This window comes from Podarcis melisellensis, assembly GCF_964234715.1.
Source record: "Podarcis melisellensis genome assembly, chromosome: 5".
Classification (NCBI taxonomy): domain Eukaryota; kingdom Metazoa; phylum Chordata; class Lepidosauria; order Squamata; family Lacertidae; genus Podarcis; species Podarcis melisellensis.
Genome location: NC_138537.1, coordinates 71,616,483 through 71,635,223, shown reverse-complemented (window position 1 = coordinate 71,635,223; position 18,741 = coordinate 71,616,483). Strand labels below are relative to the sequence as shown.

Genomic DNA, 18,741 nt, shown 5'->3' with positions numbered 1-18,741 from the left:
CCCAAGAAACCTCATGTGCTGCCTGCAATTGGCCCTGGAGGATCTCCCAAGCCTATGGAGTAGATTTGGGGGACACACAGAGGGGATGGTGAATCCATTCTGCTAATGGTGTCCAATCCTGTGGTGAACAGGTATCATTCATACTGTCCAGGAACAGTTTTGCCACTAATCAACAGGCTTGTCAGGAAACAAAAGACACAATTCCTTTCCATTCTTACACTAAACTACACCTTGAACCAATTGCGAAATTTGGTACTTTGCAATCTGATATTTTCATCATGCTGCCTAGAGGAATCCTGACTGCAAACCCACATTATGTAGCTCAAGTCATTTATGTTTGTTCTGCCTACATAGAAAGAAAACAGTCATGAGTAAATGAGGAAAAGGAATACACAATGAGAATGACTGAATTTATGGTCCTATTAATTTCTACGGAAACAAGTTTAGTTATTCTTGAACTTTCCTCAAATAAAGTAAGGATCTGGTCAGTATTATTTTGCTTTAATTAAATATAGATTTACTGGATGCACTTACACCAAACTCAAATTACATGTTGAAAATAGGCTTGTTAATAAGAGCAAAATAACAAGCTTTGCATTAGCCTATTGCTATGATTGAATCTAAGCTCAAAATGCCACCAAATATAAAGAGATTTCCAATTTTAATATGATTGGGATTGCTAATAAATGGAACACAAATATTCCCTAATAAACAAATATGATTCTTTTCTTATTTTTAGAAAAAGGGCTTGGTATCATTACTATTAGAACTTTTTATGATCTAGATATATGAACTTTAAAAATAATGAGATGAATCCACAGAAGGCTTCATCTCCTATGGTCTCTGATGAACAAGAAAGGAAATTTGACCTTATAAACTGGGGGAGGGAAGGAAATAATGCAATTTTGAGTGCAATTACCTTTACACTTCCTTTTAGCATACACTGCAATATTCTATCTTGTCTTGCAGAGACATGATGGCTTTTGACACTCCATTCCAAACCACATAAATTAACAGGCAAGGGTCAAAAGTGCTATAAGGTGGGAGATACATGATCAGATCTCCCAACCTTTTTTTCTTTTACATCAAAGGAGGAGAAGGGGGCAACTAATGGCCAAACTATATATGACTTTTATTACATAGTTTACTCTGGATTGCAAGTTTTTTTTTCTCTTTCTCCTGTGCTAGCAATTATGAAAGAAAAAGCTTTCATTCAAGGGCAAACTGTACGATAAATGTTATCTGTCATTTAGTCTTAATTCAGTCAAGGAAGAACTGCTGGGGGAGAGGTCAGTGAATACTCCCCCCCCCCCCAGTAAGCCAAAAAAATCTTTAATGAAAAATATTTCAAACAAACCAACAAATAAAATGGTTCTGGGACTAAGCCTTGGTTTGGAAAGTGCAGAATGTCCACTTGCAGCGTGGCCACCTGGGTGTTTGTCTGTTCTTTTTATAAGGGTGGCTTTGGCAACAGCCACAGGGGACAGTGTTCCTACAACTCCCCAATCCTGTTTCAGAAGAACCTCTTCCTTCCTTCTGCCCCTGTACTTGAGGGTCATCACCTCTCTCCAGGGATTTGTCCAGAACAAGGTAAATGTTGGGGAATGGCTCCCTCCTGAACTCTAACCCTTTTCCCTCTTTGCCTCCATATGGAGGTCCACCCTTCCCCCTGTCCCAGTACCTGAGGTGAGTGCCCGCTGTCTGGGCTCCAGTCCCTCCCAGGATGCGGCAGCTCCCAGGCTGAATCTTTTCCTCACTGATCTTAGCATCTTTCCCCACTTTGCCTCCATACGGGCATCTCAGCTCCATCCTGGCCGGCCTAGCCCAGAAGCAGCAGCCAAAGTCTCCTTCCTCTCTGAAATAAGTTGAGATGCTGTTTTAATCGGAGGAGACTTTGGCTGGTCCCTCCGCACCAAACAGGGCCAGGAAGGAGCCATTCCTGCACGGAGAAGGGGCAGTGGGGAAGAGGCGTGAGGGATGGCAGTCGGGAACTGCAGGGATGTCCTCTAGTCCTTCATCCTGGGAACTGGAGTTGGAGCCTCATCCCTAGAGGTGTGGCCCTGTGGAGGAAGCAGGATATTGTTTGGGCTCTCATGTCAATGGGCTCTCACTTTCCTTGGATTCCCCAATTACTCTATTGCCACACCATGCTGCTGGTTAAATTCACAGTGCATAAAATCGCTGGTGGCTCCTGGATTTTTAATGCTCGCAGTTGTACTCTGCATCCATCTGGAAGCTGTAGTGCCACATGCGAGCCGAGACGGGGAATAGCCAGTAGTGGTGGAGGCCCTGTGTTGTCACAGATATTATATATGAGAAATGCCAGGGAACCCAGAAGTCTAAACTGAGAGATCCTGGCTTATGTTTTTCAGCAGGACTCAGGGACCACCCTGGAACCTCAGCCTTTCGCTGTTGCCTCCTTGCATCAAATTAAAGAGTCTTTGTAAAGGTCACACACAGTGATAGTGCAAACAAATAATACCAAATAAATCTCACTACGCTCCTGCCCCATGCAAGCTAAAGCCTGCTAGAGACATTCCCCTTGAAACCATAGGCTGTGTACCCACCATACATTTGGGGCTCATCTCCACTTCCCCTTAGGTCATGTGCCTAGCAAGCACAGGTGTGTTAACAGATTTGCTCTTTGCTAGACCGGCCAGCATGGTTTGCAAAAGTCAGCTCAGGGATTCCTTGTCTGCAGCTTCTCCTTTCATTGATATCCCAATTAATCAAAAAATTTACCTCTGATCAATTTCTAGCTTTGGGAGTGGGGGGCTCCTGTAAATCTATAACAGTATTTCTCCTGTACAGTTTTTAATGCCTCTATTGTTGTGAACTGATGCATGATTATATATATTTTTAAAAATAATTTTTATTAACCGACCAATCAAATCAAATCACATCACATAAATTCCGAATTACAAAGCCAAATTTTAAATTTTTGTTGAGGGGACCCATATTTCAAGTTCCAAAGGGGGATTCCGATCATCTTCTTGCTACTGCGTTAATCAAATCAGTCCAAATAAAGTTCATAATTCTATCTTGCTGTTTCCACATCCTCCTGGTAGATGTGGGGAATGGATGCCCAATGCCCCTGCCCTGACATTGCTTCCAAAGTAAGCTTGGCCCACCCACTTCAGGACAAGAACATCTCCTTTCTGCTCTCATGCAGGATGGTTCTTCTCCCATTCTCTGTTGACACTCAACTTGTAGGGTGTTCTCCCAGCCCCATGCAAATCTTTCCTTCCTCATACCTGTTCTTTTTACACAGAGTGCTTCTGCAGGAGCCACAACAGTGCACAAAAGAGATCCTGGAAGAAAGAAGGGTGGACCTCCTGTTTTAACCCTATGTGTATCAGCAAATTCAGTCTAATTAATTCTGATCTGATTATGTTCCTTTCTTCAAGCAAAATTATAGAAGATGCAGAATTCTTCTTACCCTTTTATTTCAGTTTGAATATTTTTAGTTGAGAATCTCCTGTTGATGGTAGGCAGTTCAAGGCTTTATCCCACAGAGTCTCGGTGCAGCCAAGAGTGCTCTCAATCGCTCTCTCCCCTGCCCCTTTGACCTTCAGCAGTGGTTATTCTGGGGGTGGCGGGAGATTTGGTGCTATGCCGGAATACTTGACACTCTGCACACCCTTGCAGAGCTTTTGTAGGAGGGGCGCCTTGCCTTGGTCGCTCCCCTCTGACCTCTGTGGGGCTCAGGTCTGTCCAGAGATCAGACTCGTACTCCCTGTTCTGTCGGCAGGAAACCGGAAGTCTCATCAGTGAATACTTACTTAAGCACCATTTCCATGATCTACATCCTCTGTCTGAAGCTACTATTAGTTCCACCAGAAACAAAGTACACAAACACACACAATGCCTAATAACAGCACCAGGGGGGCCATTTTGATCAGGGAAATAGTACGGGGGGGGGAGAGCTAGTACAACTGGTACTCACCTGAAGGGTAGATTTACATTGCCTGCATAGGGTCATTGGACTGGGTTGGGTTCTGACTCCACCCAGGGACGAAGACTTGGAATGTAGGCTTGCTCCCAAGTCAGTTGGTTTACAGACTTGTGGAACAAGTTAATATTTGTGCCTTACAGTGGTACCTCGGGTTAAGTACTTAATTCGTTCCGCAGGTCCATTCTTAACCTGAAACTGTTCTTAACCTGAAGCACCACTTTAGCTAATGGGGCCTCCTGCTGATGCCGCACCGCTAGAGCACGATTTCTGTTCTCATCCTGAAGCAAAGTTCTTAACCCAAGGTAATATTTCTGGGTTAGTGGAGTCTGTAACTTGAAGCATATGCAACCTGAAGCGTATGTAACCCAAGGTACCACTGTACACTCTTGATGTGGAAATGTGAGAAATAAACTTAAAACTGGGAAAATGAGAAACTGAGAGGAACCAAAATTGACAGATTGAAAGCTTTTGGAATGTATTGTCCAAGAAGCCCTGCCTAGAGACCTCATTACTATCATCAGGTGTAAGGCAAAAATGTTTCTGTTCTCCCAGGCTTTCAGTAACTACTAAAGGAAGCACTTTCAGCTTACAGTAGTTTGATTTCACCATCTGTTTTGCTGTTTAACTTTGTTGTTTTAATTTGGAATGATAATAATATTTTTGTGTCTTATCATGCTAGCTGCCGTTGGAACATTAATCTATGTTGAAAGAGTAGGGTTTAATTATGTATAACAAGCAATCAAGCAATTATTGCGGTATACTGTAGTATATCCCCACCAAATTTTCAGCACCCCCAAATACAATTTTTAAGTTAGCATTTTTACTTTTTGATGTTATATTGTGCCTCTTTGAGTCTTGGAAAAAACTGGTCGTATGAACACGTAAATCCCACTGAAAATGGAAATTACTTCTAAAAAGAGATGGATAAGATTGTGCTGTGAGGTTAGCAATGTCACATTATTTTTTCTCATCAAACAGAGCTTTATTGTAAAGGTGCTCAATTAAGCACAGCCAACTAGAAGTTGCAGACCTTTAGAATACCCCTGTGCACATCAAATAGCTATCCATTTAATGGTTTCCTGGGGTCTTCCTACTATGAAGCGGAGTGATTTATTACTGCGGCAAATAAATGTATTGGTTTTACTTTTCCCCATGCAGATTGCATGACAAGCTGGAAGACATTAACAGCAAAAAGAATAGCTATGTATTTATTTACTATTAAATTTATATACCACTCAAAAGATCGCAGGGTGGTTTATCGCATGAAAATAAAAAATGAAAACACAAAATAGTATCATAATAACAACAACCAAAAAACCAACAATCCCCTTCCACAAGCACATATTTTATTTGTTACATTCTTACTAAATCTTTTATTTGTTAAGTTATTATTGAAATGCCTCTACAAATTAAACTGTAACTGTTCTAACCACACGTTAAAAGGAAAACTTTCTGTTAATGACACAAATTATTCTTCTTCTTTTTCACAGCTCCTCTCGTTTATGTTTGAATATTATATAATTGCAAAACAAATTAAAAATACATGAAATAAAAAAGCAATCACAAAGAAGTACACTAATTATATGCACTGTTTTGAATAAGCAAGTGTCAAAGGCATAATTTGTCCATAATATAAATGATATGATTGACTGCATGGGCTGGCTGTAGAAATTAGCTTCAGGTAAAGCATCTGTCTCCAGTTATTAGCAGCCAAAGAGACAGAGACCCTTGTGGCTATAAACAGGCAAGAAGAACTTTTAGTTACAGGCAAATGTACTGTACCCTCTAACAGTTTATTAAAGGGCAAAAGAAAAAAAAATCAGTTTCATTCCAAAAAACTTCCAATTCTAAACTGCTCGCATGAATTTTAGCAACGCTCCACTTTCATGAATATTTGAGTGTGTGCACGCTTGCAAATAATCAGCATTGCTCAGCATTTTATCCCAGTTCACAAATTAAGTTCTGTGTTGAGAAGCTACCAGGCAGTGGCAGAGCTTCATGCTTCGGCACCGGGGGTCGGAGAGCAGGCAGGGGCGGGACTGGCGCACCGCCCGCAGGGGATGGCGTGCATCCTGGGGGCGTGGCACCCAGCCGCGATGGCACCCCACCGGTATCGCGCTGCCGGGGGCAGTGCACTCCCCCCGCACTCCTCTTCCTCCACCAGTGCTACCAGGCAGTGCTGGCCCAAGCTATTTTGGCACCTGAGGCAAACCACAAAATGGTGTGTGTCCCATCCCCCTGCACCCAGGGCAGAAGAGGTGAGTGAAGATCCTACACTGGGAACAATGAGAGAATAAAGGCCTACATTGGGGACAAGGGTGGGAGCAGACCACCAGTGCCTCCTATTCACCAAGCGGCTACTGTAGAGGTGGCATGGGGGCAGATTTGGCTTTCCAAGGAGCACACCATAGCTGTTTCTGCCACCACAGCAGCAGTTGGCGATGCATTCCTTGGAAGCCAGAACTGCTGTCCCTGTGGATTCTGCCACTTGAGGCAATCATCTCACCTTGCCTCATGGGTGGGTTGGCCCTACTTCCAGGTGAGCATATATATTGTAAAATCACAGAGGAGCATTACGATTTCCAGGAGGTCTAGGTGGTAAACAGCATTCTCTCTTTTTTTTTTGCCTAGAACCCCTCTGAAATCCTGCTATATTTCCACAAAAATCTCTTAAGTGGTTTACAAAACCCAACAAAAAAGGGAGAAATGTAATAAATGCATTATGAATTCCACATTCAAAATCAAACAATACTACTAATCATAATTCTCTAAACAATATAAGTAAGTAAAACAAGTAAATCCACAAAAACAAATTGTATACAAGATATATCAAGACACGTCAAAATGGAATGCAAGTACATTAAAAAAAAATTCACAAATGTCACAAATATATCACAAAAGAAACAAAATAGAACCCCCAGAATCATTCACCTATGTACTCAATCTATGCAAATCGATGCAAAACTAATCTAAACATGAGGATAGAAGGAATAAAATAAGGTGACTGGTATTTCGGAAAAGAAGATTCCATAAAAGAAGATTCAGCAGAGTCCAGGGTTCTGGCTATGTACTATTAAAGAATTATTTAGAATGACTGTAGAACAAAATTTCATAAATATTAATGAGAGGCTGTTTCATTCCAAATTATTTCTGCATGTCTTTATGGTTTCTAGGTGAGTAAACCTCTACACAAAACCTGAATGGATGTAGTACATTTCCAAATTCTACACCTTTGAGAAAATATACCCCTGGGCCATGAATTTCTGCATGGGTGAGGGCTGTCCTTGAGACACACATCAATATTGCCTTGCAGGCATTATATGTTTTCCTCTTCCGAAAAGGCATTTGAGGTCACTCTGAAATCAAAGGACCACAGCAGCAAGGCCATGCTTTCAAAGAATATTACTTCCCCACTTCCTAGCAAGAGAAAAACTAATGTGGCTGAGGCAGGCACACACATGCATTTTTACCAGACAACATCTGAATAGACACAGGGATGCCAGGTAATTGAATTAGCCAGCTAAAGAGCCAATAAAATAGCAAGGAAAGGAAATAGCTCGCATAATGACTGTTAATTTTAAAAACTGCTGTTGTTAAAATCAATTGGGTACAACATGGTTCTCAGCTATAGAACACTAGATTCTGCATTCAAATGAATTAAATTATAACTTACAGAAAAAAGGAAAGAAAAGGCACACAGGAGCTGGTTCCCAGTGGTAAAATACAGAAAAGGTACAAAATATGAGTCACACTTTCTCTGGGAGATGCACCAAATCCCTACATTTTAAAAGGTTTTCAGATTTAAAAAATGGTTTTAATTGTGTTTTTGGTATTGTTCAGCTGCTTTGTTGATTGCCACCCCAGGTGCCTTTGGGAGGAAGAGCAGGACAGAAATTTAATGAATAATAATAAGATTTAACAATGTAGGTATTGTAAGATTAACGTAAGCTAAAGGAACCCTGGATGGTTAAGTCCAGTAAACTGAAACTATGGGGTGCAGTGCTCATATCTGCTTTCAGGCTGAGGGAGCCAGCATTTATCCGCAGACAGCTTTTCCAGGTCATGTGGCCAGCATAACTAAACTGTTTCTGGTGCAACAGAATACCGTGATGAGTGCCAAAGTGCAGAGAAATGCTGTTTACCTTCCTGCCACTGTCATACCTATTTATCTACTCACGCTGGTATGGGGGGAGCTCCATAAGGCTTGGTAGTTAGACCACATCGCCACCCGTGTCCCTTTTGTGGGTATTGTAGCTATAATACTGGGATGGATGGAAATATTAAATAACTAAAACAAAAATATAGGTTGCAGGCTCAGGTGTAATGAACCTGGGTTCACCAGGGGCATGAGGGTACCTATAAGGACAGGGCAACAGCTTGGGATTGAAATGGCCACAACTCTTGATTACAGATGGAAGTAGGTTTTGGCATAGGCAGTAGGTATGTATCTGGCATCAGCTAAGCCCGATTGTTGGCTGATTGGTCCATTAGGGTAAATTCTGGGTCCCCCCATGACACAGATCAAATGGGGCAAACCCACCAAGTCTCTACGTAGGGAGTTTTATGGCATATTAGCCCCTCTGTCTGGGCCTTACGATAAACTTTCTCCATGGACCCCTTTATCTGGGTTCCCTAAACCTTTGTTCCAGTTTAGATTAAGGAGTCAGGCCAATGCATTTTCTGCCAAAAGTTATGACAGTTGCTATGAGGTAGCCAAAACCTCCAGGCAAGCCCAATTTTTATGCAGGCAGATTCTTCCTCCCTGGCCCCAAATATGGTGACAGATAGATTCCACAGCAAGGTTGCTTTCAGGCATTGCCAAGATATGCGGGGGGGGGGGGACTTCCATTGCCAACTGTGCTGCCCCCTCAAAGCACAACCAGAATATATGGTATGCGGGTGGACCTGAGTGGAGTTAATTATTAATTATAAAGCCTGTACTTCTAGATTGCACCAGCTTTATTATGGAGCTCATGTTATGCAGCAAGATGCATTTCCAGTCTATTCCCCAGGACATTGTCTGAAGAATAAAGGGAGATCCAATAACATAAAAGGCCATTCCTGCAGTAGAATACACTCGCAAGTCACAATACACCTTTTAAAACATGTAATTTCAATCTAAATATTTTCCTTCATTACTGTTTACTAAAGACTTCTTTTTTTGTAGTCCCTAGTTCATTCCTTTTTGCTTTCATTGAAAACAAAACTCACACAACAAACTGAATGGATCTTTGGGCTGCTTGGTATTGTTTCCTACTACATTGCAAGGCAAGCTTATTTTTTAAAATTGGTAGTTTCTGATCAAAGGAGGTAACTCTCTAATAGTAATGCTATTCTGCTTTACCCATGGCACTTCTAGCATTCTGTTTTTTGTCTCTTCCAAAAACAACAACATAATACATTAAAATACACTGATTTTGTAAAGGGATCATGCAAAATGGGGAAATTAAAGAAAAGACTTTCTGGCGCAAAAAAGAATTCAAATATTCTGATACAAAGGGATATGAGAGAGACAGAAAACGATCACAACACACTTTTGTGAATTTGCTGTGGACTTTAAAGGAGTGTCCAGCTTTACGTTCATCTTTCATTAACAGAATTTCCTACAAATGATATAAGCTTCTGGACATATGAAGAAAAGCAGTATTGCTTGAATAAACAATGATTTCACCAGAGTTTTCAAACCTAATATTATAAATGGCAAGGAGAACTCTGCAACAAAGTGATGCAATGTATCTCTGGTATATTTGTGCTTCCTGTGTCTCTGGCTGAGGGGGCAGGAAAATAAACATTAGGCTCTAAGACTCCTTAGATCTTGCATCACATGGAAAATGTATTTTTAGTTTTTGAATATTTAAAGCCAGTCTGCATGCTAGTCAACAGAGCATGAGGCTTCTGTATGGAATTGAATGCTTTGTTTGCTCAGGGAGGCAGTCTGAGGGCAATTTAATTAGCCGCACCTCACACCTGAAATATAAAATTATACCACACTGCAGGGCTGATATAAGCACCGCCCTCCAACCCGCAACAAGGTGTTGTGGCTAGGGGGTGGAGAAGGAAGTAGTCTGTATGTGAGATGCTTCTAACCCAGCAAGCGTTAAAATATAAGGTTGGCTAGCTTCCTGTGTTGAGATGATCACCTGGGTGATGGACCATTAAGAGAACAAAGGAAAGGGAACTCTGTGTGAGAAGACAAATGGGTGGGACCTCTCCATCAACTCAGAGATAGATAGTCTTTAAACTCTATTATCTGAGCTGGAAGAAAAGCTGCTGGCCCTTAAGAATCTCCCTAGTCCACATCCTTCACTGGCCCTGCTCTACACTGTCTTTGAATGTTTTTCTCTGGCTAGAATTCTGCCCTTCATCTGATAATGCATCTTGGTTGGCTGGATGAAGAACAGAGAGGGTTGTGTGAGTGTGCATAGAAATATTTGCTTCTGGTCTCACCCACCACTGGCATGTGGTGCCCAGAACAGAAGGCAGCCCTCAGGGTGAAAATGTTTCTCCATCACTAACTTGTGAGGGCACTTCACCTTGAAATCCTTTACATAAATGAACAGTTTGTTCTTGCCATGGAGTATTTCACTTCTGCATTTAAATGACAGTGGTATTAAAACTATTGGTGTTTGAAAGTGAATTGGCAGTGCAGCCAGTGTGGAAGTAAAGTACTTGAGTATGGAAGTTATGACTGGAATAAACTATTGCATTTTGACAATATGGGTGCAAATGTATTGCCAGGTGAATGCATGGATACTATTCTCACTAGGAGGGCCACCATTTCTTTACCTGTTCCTGAGGTTGCGTACCTCAATCGAGAAAGCAATTAAGATGCAAAAGAGGCATGGATTTGGAGATTCTGAGTATCTGGGTCACCAGTATTTTAATTCCTTCCTTAAAAGATTTTTTGTTCTTGTAAGAGAGAGCCCAGGAACAAGTAGCTGAACAGGTGTGGAATTCTCAAATAAGAGGGTTGTCCAACTGAGGATGCAGAAGGTGTTCTCAGTACTTCTAATCTCTCCTGCATTCTACGTCATGCTTCTCAATACTGTGCACACAAAACTGGCATCAGCAGTCCTGCACATAAGGTTCTTGTTGGCTAAACCTGACATGGACAGACAGTCCTTTAAATAGAAAATGCCTCCCAATAGAAGACTGTCTTCTGAAAGAGTCATAGAATTGTAGAGTTGGAAGGTGCCCCAAGAGTCACCTAGGGCAACTCTCTGCAATGCACAGCAATCTGTCCTCTGCAAGAAAAGGGCACCCTCATGAAGATTCCTATTCCTCTTTGTGCCCCTCTCTTCCACCCACCACACATTATCGCTGGCCCCAACCTGAGGCACCGTGATTTTAAGCACGTCCTACCTTGTGTTTAGTTTAACAGTGTTAGAAAGTAAATTAAGAAAACGGTTAAGCGATGTAAGCAACAGGTATATAAAAAAAACTCCCTAATTAAAACAGCAGCTCCCTTCATTAATACTCAAAATGGTCTTCGCAAAAATTATTTACTTTTCTATATTTAAGACATGTTTATATTACTAAATTATTTGCATTTCTAAGCTGTGTACATAAAATAGATCCATAGAAAATTGGAAAAGAAAACAACAAAAACTATTATAAAACCAGAATAGTGTATGCCAGTCCTAAATATGCTATACTGGCAGAAAGTTGCACTGATTTCAGCTGAACTGACTTCCAATCAGTGTGTGTAGGATTGTAGCAACAGCCATAAAAATAGCAGTAAAACATTTTTCCTGCTTTTTCAAAATGTCATTTCCACTTTAATAGCACTAATCTCAAGGCTATGGTATGTACCTTTAATTAATATCCTTATTGAAAGGCTGGAAATGGCACTTAAGAAAATGTTGACATTGTTTGAGACACTAACATCTGTTTTGCCAGTTTTAAGGCAGATGGTTAGTAGTTCACTGACTCTCCACTTTACCCTATTATTTCTGCCCTTGTTCAGTACTCAGTATGTGTAGAAAATAGTTTTGGACAGAAACTCTGTCTAGCAGCACTCTGCACACATCAGGAGATTCAAAATGGAATAAAATTGTGATCATTTCAATTACTTTGATGAACAACATGCATGACTCTTTAATCATGACATCAAGATCTAGAGAAGAAAACCAAATGGATACCTGACATTTAGTGGAATGAAAGCAAATATAATATACAGGAAATTGAGGTGCTTTCAGCTCCAAAAATCCATAATAACACAAACAGATGTTTGAAACTCTGCATTACCTAGAAACCAACATATTGGATGAATACTTTTGCAGGATCACATTGCTTCCAAGTGATAGCTTTTGTACAGAATAATTTTGCATTTTTGCCAGCTTACATAATTATGCTTGCTGGAGACATGAATCAATATGTGTACAAACTAGAGGACGCTCAACAATTCAAAGTTCAATAAGGGCTAGGAACAAAGCATAGAAAGAAACTGCAAAAACAACAACATCCCAAACAACCATTGATGGCTTTGGGATGGAAATGAAATATTGTGCATTTATAAATGAAGGTTTACAGCACAAGCTTATATATGTTTATTCGCAAGTAAGAGTTCAAAGGGGCACACTGAGAGGTGATTTGGTATAAGGAGTTGTCCAAGAGGTTGTTATTTCATCCCACCACTTTTACTGGGGAAACCCAGGGTTGTCTGTGGATTGGTGTTTGTTCTGATTCAGCAATAAACAGTGGGGTTTCCTGGGGAAAGTAGTGGGACGAAAGGAAAATCTCTTGGATCCCTGCTTAGAAATCATGAGACAAACAGAAGAAATTGTGGGTACAAAGGGAAGACTGCAGTTGCAGATACTATTATTATTTAAGGCTTAAGTGGGATATCCAGACATTGCATAATGAGTTGTTCAAATAGAAAACTTAGGCCTGCAATTGTGCGGAAGGGGTTAGACAAAACCCAGGATATACTAGGAGAACACAGCGAAAGGGCAAAAGAAATCCCAGGATGCAAAGAACAATACACGACTGTGGATCTGTAATAACTGTTTCAGTCATTACATTTGAACTTGTATCACTTAAACACAAACACAATAATATAATCAGACTCTACTGAGGTATTTACCATTTGTGTATCCAGTTGTTGTTCTTTCTCTCTCCAAGGAGCTTAGTGCAGCATACGTGGCATTATTTCATTTTTATCCTCACAGCAGCAGCTCTATAAAGCAAGGTACTGCAGTGTTGCGGGCAGGCTACTGGCTGCCTCTTCACTGCAGCTCAGAGATGAGGAGCCAGAACTCCAGAAAGTGTGCTCCTGCCTCACACCCCTTCTCTTCTCGGGAGCAAATCCCCACCATGCACTGAAAGAAATGCCAGCGCTGGATTAAGTTGCAGTTCACACTACCACTAATTCTGTTTTAGAAAGGATCTGAAACCATAGATGAATGTTTGCTTCAGATACTGGTAAAAATGAGAAACTTTCATTGCATTAGCATTAACTACAGTATGATCTGTGCCTCTCAATTGCATGTGGCAGGGTGGGGGTGATATCTGCTGCTCAGTACTCAACCCAATAAATAAATGTTTAGGGACAGACCAGGGCAGGTGTCACATTGGTGGTTGAGCCAACCAGGGTTTTAGGACCCAAACAACTACCTAGGAATGTTGTCTGATGATGTTGGGTCTCCTTAAGAGGCATTGATTTAGGAGGGTTCCCAATAATCATCTATTCGAACCCCCTGCAATGCAGGAATTGCAGCTAAAGAATCCCTGACAGATGGCCATCAAAATCTCCATGGAAGCAGAGTGCACCACCTTCCACTGTCCAGTTGCTCTGTCAGAAAGTTATTCCTAACTTTTAATTGAAGGACAGTTAGTGTACACAAGCATCATAAATGTACTGTTCCGTTATGACCATACATGACCATTTCTGGCTAGAAGTACAAATAAAATGCCATAAACGTCCAGAGAAGTAATGCTTGGAGGCAGAGGAAAAGAAAACCAGGATGTGTCTGCAACACTACTCTGACTCCTGCCCTAAGTAGCCCCAACCCAAAGGTGAACAGTTATCTGAGAAAAGCATTTTAAGATGGTGAAGGAAATGAAGCTTTTGTGAATGAAGGACCATAGTACTTCAGATATACCAGATACCCAAGCAGAATTGCAGGCAGTTTTCAGCTTTCTTGCTATAAATGCTACATATTATGTAGCAGAAGAAGCAGTGGGCTGGTGAGGTATAAAGATTATGGCGGCATACGGGTGGCACAATAAGTTCAGTTAATTAAAGCCACAGTTGGATTGTGGTAAATCTCAGTAAAAATGTTCCAGCGGCATCACTGCTCTTTCAGCATGGCATCAAATTATTTTACACATTTATTGGCCACTTTAGGACTTCTCCCATTTCCTCTTTGTAGCAATAAATACAGCTCTATTTATGGAGGGCTGTCTAGGCCATTTGCCAAGTAGGTTTCATTAATATTCTGAAAAGACAAAGTATACTTCTTTAAAGTATTGTGGTTGGTGTCTTAATAGTCACATAACATTAGCATGTAATGTTAAAAATAATTACAGCATATAGGGCTCTCAAGCAGCAAGACAGGATGACATTAAGAAAAATATTACTGTACATGAATATGCTGCATATTTGTGCTTTCATAAACCAATTGCGGATGTAAGGATAAAAACAGATGGCTGTACCAATATGCCTATATTATTAAAAAGTAGCTCTGCAAGCTGGAGACAAGAGCTAACATTTCCTATGACTGCCTGCATTTCACCACCACACTTCAATATGACTCAAATTGTAAGGCAGCCCCCACCCTCCACAGAGGCATGTAAGACCGTCAGCAACAGTGGGTGGGTAGGGAGGATTGCCAGCTTAGCCATCAGCGGCTGAGCAGTTGCAGCAGTATATCAGCCTTCCCAGCTAAGAATAAACCACTGCCTATTCCAAGCCATCATTTGCCATTGCCCCTATCTTTCCTCTGCCCCAGGCCCCAGTCCAGCAACAGAGGGAACAGTGACAACCCAGCGAGGATCCATTCTTAGGGCCTAACAACATGTTACATTAATGATATAATTAGCAATCATGTTGGGTTTTTAAGAAATGACATGGGCAAGAGGGTGTGAGGACACTAAGCCTCTCCTCCCCTGACGTATTATCTGTGAAAACTGCCCCCTTGTATGGTAATTAGCATTGCAAAAAAAGTTTCCTTTGGTTTAGGGCAAGGTGACTAAAATCAGGAGTGATAAATGAAGGCAAGAAGTGGTGTATCAATGCAATGTCTACAGACACACACACACACACACACACACACACATATATATATATATATATATATATATATATATATATATATATATATGCGGGTGGCGCTGTGGTCTAAACCACTGAGCCTAGGGCTTGCCAATCAGAAGGTCAGTGGTTCGAATCCCCGCAACGGGGTGAGCTCCTGTTGCTCAGTCCCAGCTCCTGCCAACATAGCAGTTCGAAAGCACGTCAAAGTGCAAGTAGATAATTAGGTAACACTCCGGCGGGAAGGTAAACGGTGTTTCCGTGCGCTGCTCTGGTTTGCCAGAAGCGGCTTTGTCATGCTGGCCACATGACCCAGAAGCTGTACGCTGGCTCCCTTGGCCAGTAAAGCGAGATGAGCACCGCAACCCCAGAGTCGGTCATGACTGGACCTAATGGTCAGGGGTCCCTTTACCCTTTACCTTTATATTATTGTATAAAGTCAGGGGGAAAACAAAACTGTGCAAAACAAAGCAAAACTCTCACAAATGTATATCTACACATGTACACACAATAAATCTATGGTTGCCATATGTCCGGAATTTCCCAGACATATCCAGAATACTGCAACTGCAAGCAGTATCCAGGAAGAAATCAGCTAAATATCAGGGAAAATCCAGACATATGGCAAAGCCAATGTCGGCAGTATCATTTTTGATGATTTTCCTATTCTTTACTAAACAACTTTGGGCAAAACTTTAAAAAGCTCAACAAAAATCTGTACAGATTTTTACTTTTTGAAATATGGCAATCTTATCCATGTCTGAAAACAAAGAACAACTTTCTATATCGAAAGCAAATAGAGCCCATTAAAATAATAAAGTTGAATGAACTAATGAACACGTTTTGCAAGCAATATCCCCTAATATATGCAGTCTAGTAAACATTGTTTAGTTGGAGAACTGCATCACAAAATTCAGATAAATGTGAATTAGCAAAGATAGCTGTAGTTTGGTTTACAAATTGTTTCAGAAAGTGCACATCTGATAGATTTGGCTTTAAATGCATACAGAATCTAATTTTACTTAGTCGTACCCTCCCCGACCCAAGTCTTACGAGCAAGAGGGTACTTTATTTCAAATCACCAATCCTTTTGCTTAGTAAATGTTCTTTCAAGCCTCCTGGGTTCTTATTTGCCTCCTAAGGTTAGGAGGTCTAGCCTTCCAATAGTTCAAGCAATCTCTTAATTATTGGTATCCCGCTGTCAGCATACAAACACCATTACCTCTTGTTTACTCTGTCATAGCCCTGATAGATTTGCCAAATATGATACATGGTAGGAACAACAAAATTACTATAACAAAAACTAAATATAGTAGTTTCTTATATGACTGGTTTCTAATAACTGTGTTAGTATACTGTGTATTCTGACATGCACTGATATAACTATATCCCTAATCCTATCCTGCCTACTCCATCCCTTACTCCTCAACATCCACTCCAGCCACCCTTCCCTCACTCACGCCAAAGCAAACTGTCTTTTGCTCTCTCCACACACCTGTTCTGTCACACTTCACCCTCAGCCAATCAGCACACAACGCACTCCAACATCCCATCGCTCTCTCATCCCTGCTTTACACTCACCTCACCGCGTTTTACAAGTATCTCCATACCTAACATGTACCCAGTGCTTTTTTCTGGGGGGACGCAGGGGGACGCATACCCCTAAACATTTTGTGAATCTTTGTACTTTTGTCCATTTTCTGTATTTATGTTTCCCAATTTGAACTATAAAATGGTCATCATCATCATTTTATTTGTATGCCGCCTTTCCATAGTTAAAGCAATGCTCGAGGCGGCTTACAACATGACAAGATTTACATAATTACCAACATAACAAAAGTCATAAACAATAAATAAAACACATCAAAAGGTACACAACCAAATGGGGAAAATTTCCAAAGAAATCATAAAATCTAAAACTAAAAATACAACATTAATATCAATAACAATTTAAAGTGACATAGATAAAAATAAAAACAAACAAAAAAGGAGCCCTCTCTGTTGAGCAGAAGCAGCAGCAGTCCTTTATGGAGCCTGTCAGGCTCTGCCCCAAGCCAGGTGGAGAGAGGCAGGGCAGGGCCCTTCAGGCTCCCAGCAGGTCAGTCCTGGGCAGTGGCAGAAGCAGCAGTCCTTTATGGACCAATGGTGATTTTCTTGAATCAAAATGAGAGTGCCCCTAAACATATTTTTTAGACAAAAGCACTGCATATACCTTATATCTTTTAATATGCAAAGTTGTATAAGTCAGTCACAATGACAAATACCACACTCAGTGGCGTAGCGTGGGGGGTGCAGGGGGGCCCGGCCGCACCGGGTGCAACATCTGGGAGGGCGCACTCGCAGCTCTCTGCCCCTACTAAAATCCACGGATTAGGGGGCGCAAATTACTTGCCTTGCCCCGGGTGCTGACAACCCACGCTACGCCACTGACCACACTACTACATCCCTACTCTAGAGGAATCAGAGGCGCAGCGTAATGAAGAACCAAAAGCAGAGGCCATAAGTGCTTTAGTGGTGTATATTACCATACTGCTTAAGCTGGCAACTTGTATTGGCCCTGTAACTCTGAAAAAGAGAGAAACCCACCACAGTGACCTGTCAATTGTTTCTCGAGCACTCACTCTTCTCTCATTCCAGTATTCTCAAAGAAACATCTGTCACACTGTTGTTAGGTCTGGGTTGCAACAGACTGTCAACCTTTCATACACATATGAGTCAAACCTGAATTTGCTGTGCCAGAGTATGCCCTGTACCACACATTGCAGATACAGAAGAACTGTCTCTGTATTGAAAACATGCCAGGACCCATGTGCTCTCTTATTATATCTAATAAATACATGCCTGGTAAAAATGAAAGGTTTTAAAATTATGTTGGTTTCTCCCCCTCCCCACCAAAAATAGTGTTTCCTGACCACTATTTATATTGCGATCAGGGCTAGCCATGCCCTGAAACACAGTGAAATAAGTTCCAGTCCCCCTGGGGATGACTGTGGGCAGGAGCTAACAAAGGCAGACATCCTCCCTACCATTTTCTAATGGAATGACAATGCACCAATAGCCTCAAAGGACAACATGCTACTGCAAGACAAGCCACGCTCTGCATTTTTGAATCTGTACAGTATACTGTTTGGAAAGACAAATAACAAAACATTCGTCTTTTAATATTTTTCTCTTTATGCTTATACTTTTTTCAATGACTCATTCTGACATTATATTCCTGCACACATATTGAACAGATTCTTTTAAAAAATATATTGAATGTAAAAGTCATACCTGTGGGCACAAAGTCTCCATGTGACTGGCTGCTGTTTGGACAATTTTTATTCCTTCTTCATTTGTTGATACTGAGCAAGCAAGATTAGCCACCTGGAGAAAAAACATTGACATGTTTGCATTTATCCCCAACACAGATACATAGTCCATAAAACATTTTTTTCTAGAACATTATTTTCACAAATAAGCATCCCATACTTGCACATGACTTTGACTGCCCTTTAATTTCAGATAGGGTCCTCTATGTATTTAGAAGGGT

The 18,741-nt window shown here is 41.1% G+C and overlaps 1 protein-coding gene across 11 annotated transcripts in view; it reads right to left on the bottom strand.

The window, feature by feature from the left end:
• Window positions 1-18,741, bottom strand: part of CTNNA3 (catenin alpha 3) — a 564,841-nt gene that overhangs the window by 178,526 nt on the left and 367,574 nt on the right. For 10 of the 11 annotated variants that reach the window (XR_014168802.1, XR_014168803.1, XM_081913569.1 and 7 more), the window contains one exon: window positions 18,483-18,575. Coding sequence is in view for 9 of the 11 variants with exons in the window: in XM_081913569.1 (XP_081769695.1) it covers window positions 18,483-18,575 (93 nt within the window). In the remaining 2 variants the exon portion in view is untranslated. Of the gene's footprint in view, window positions 1-4,988; window positions 5,127-18,482; window positions 18,576-18,741 lie in introns of those variants that run through there. The other variant, XM_081913565.1, reaches the window with a different exon arrangement.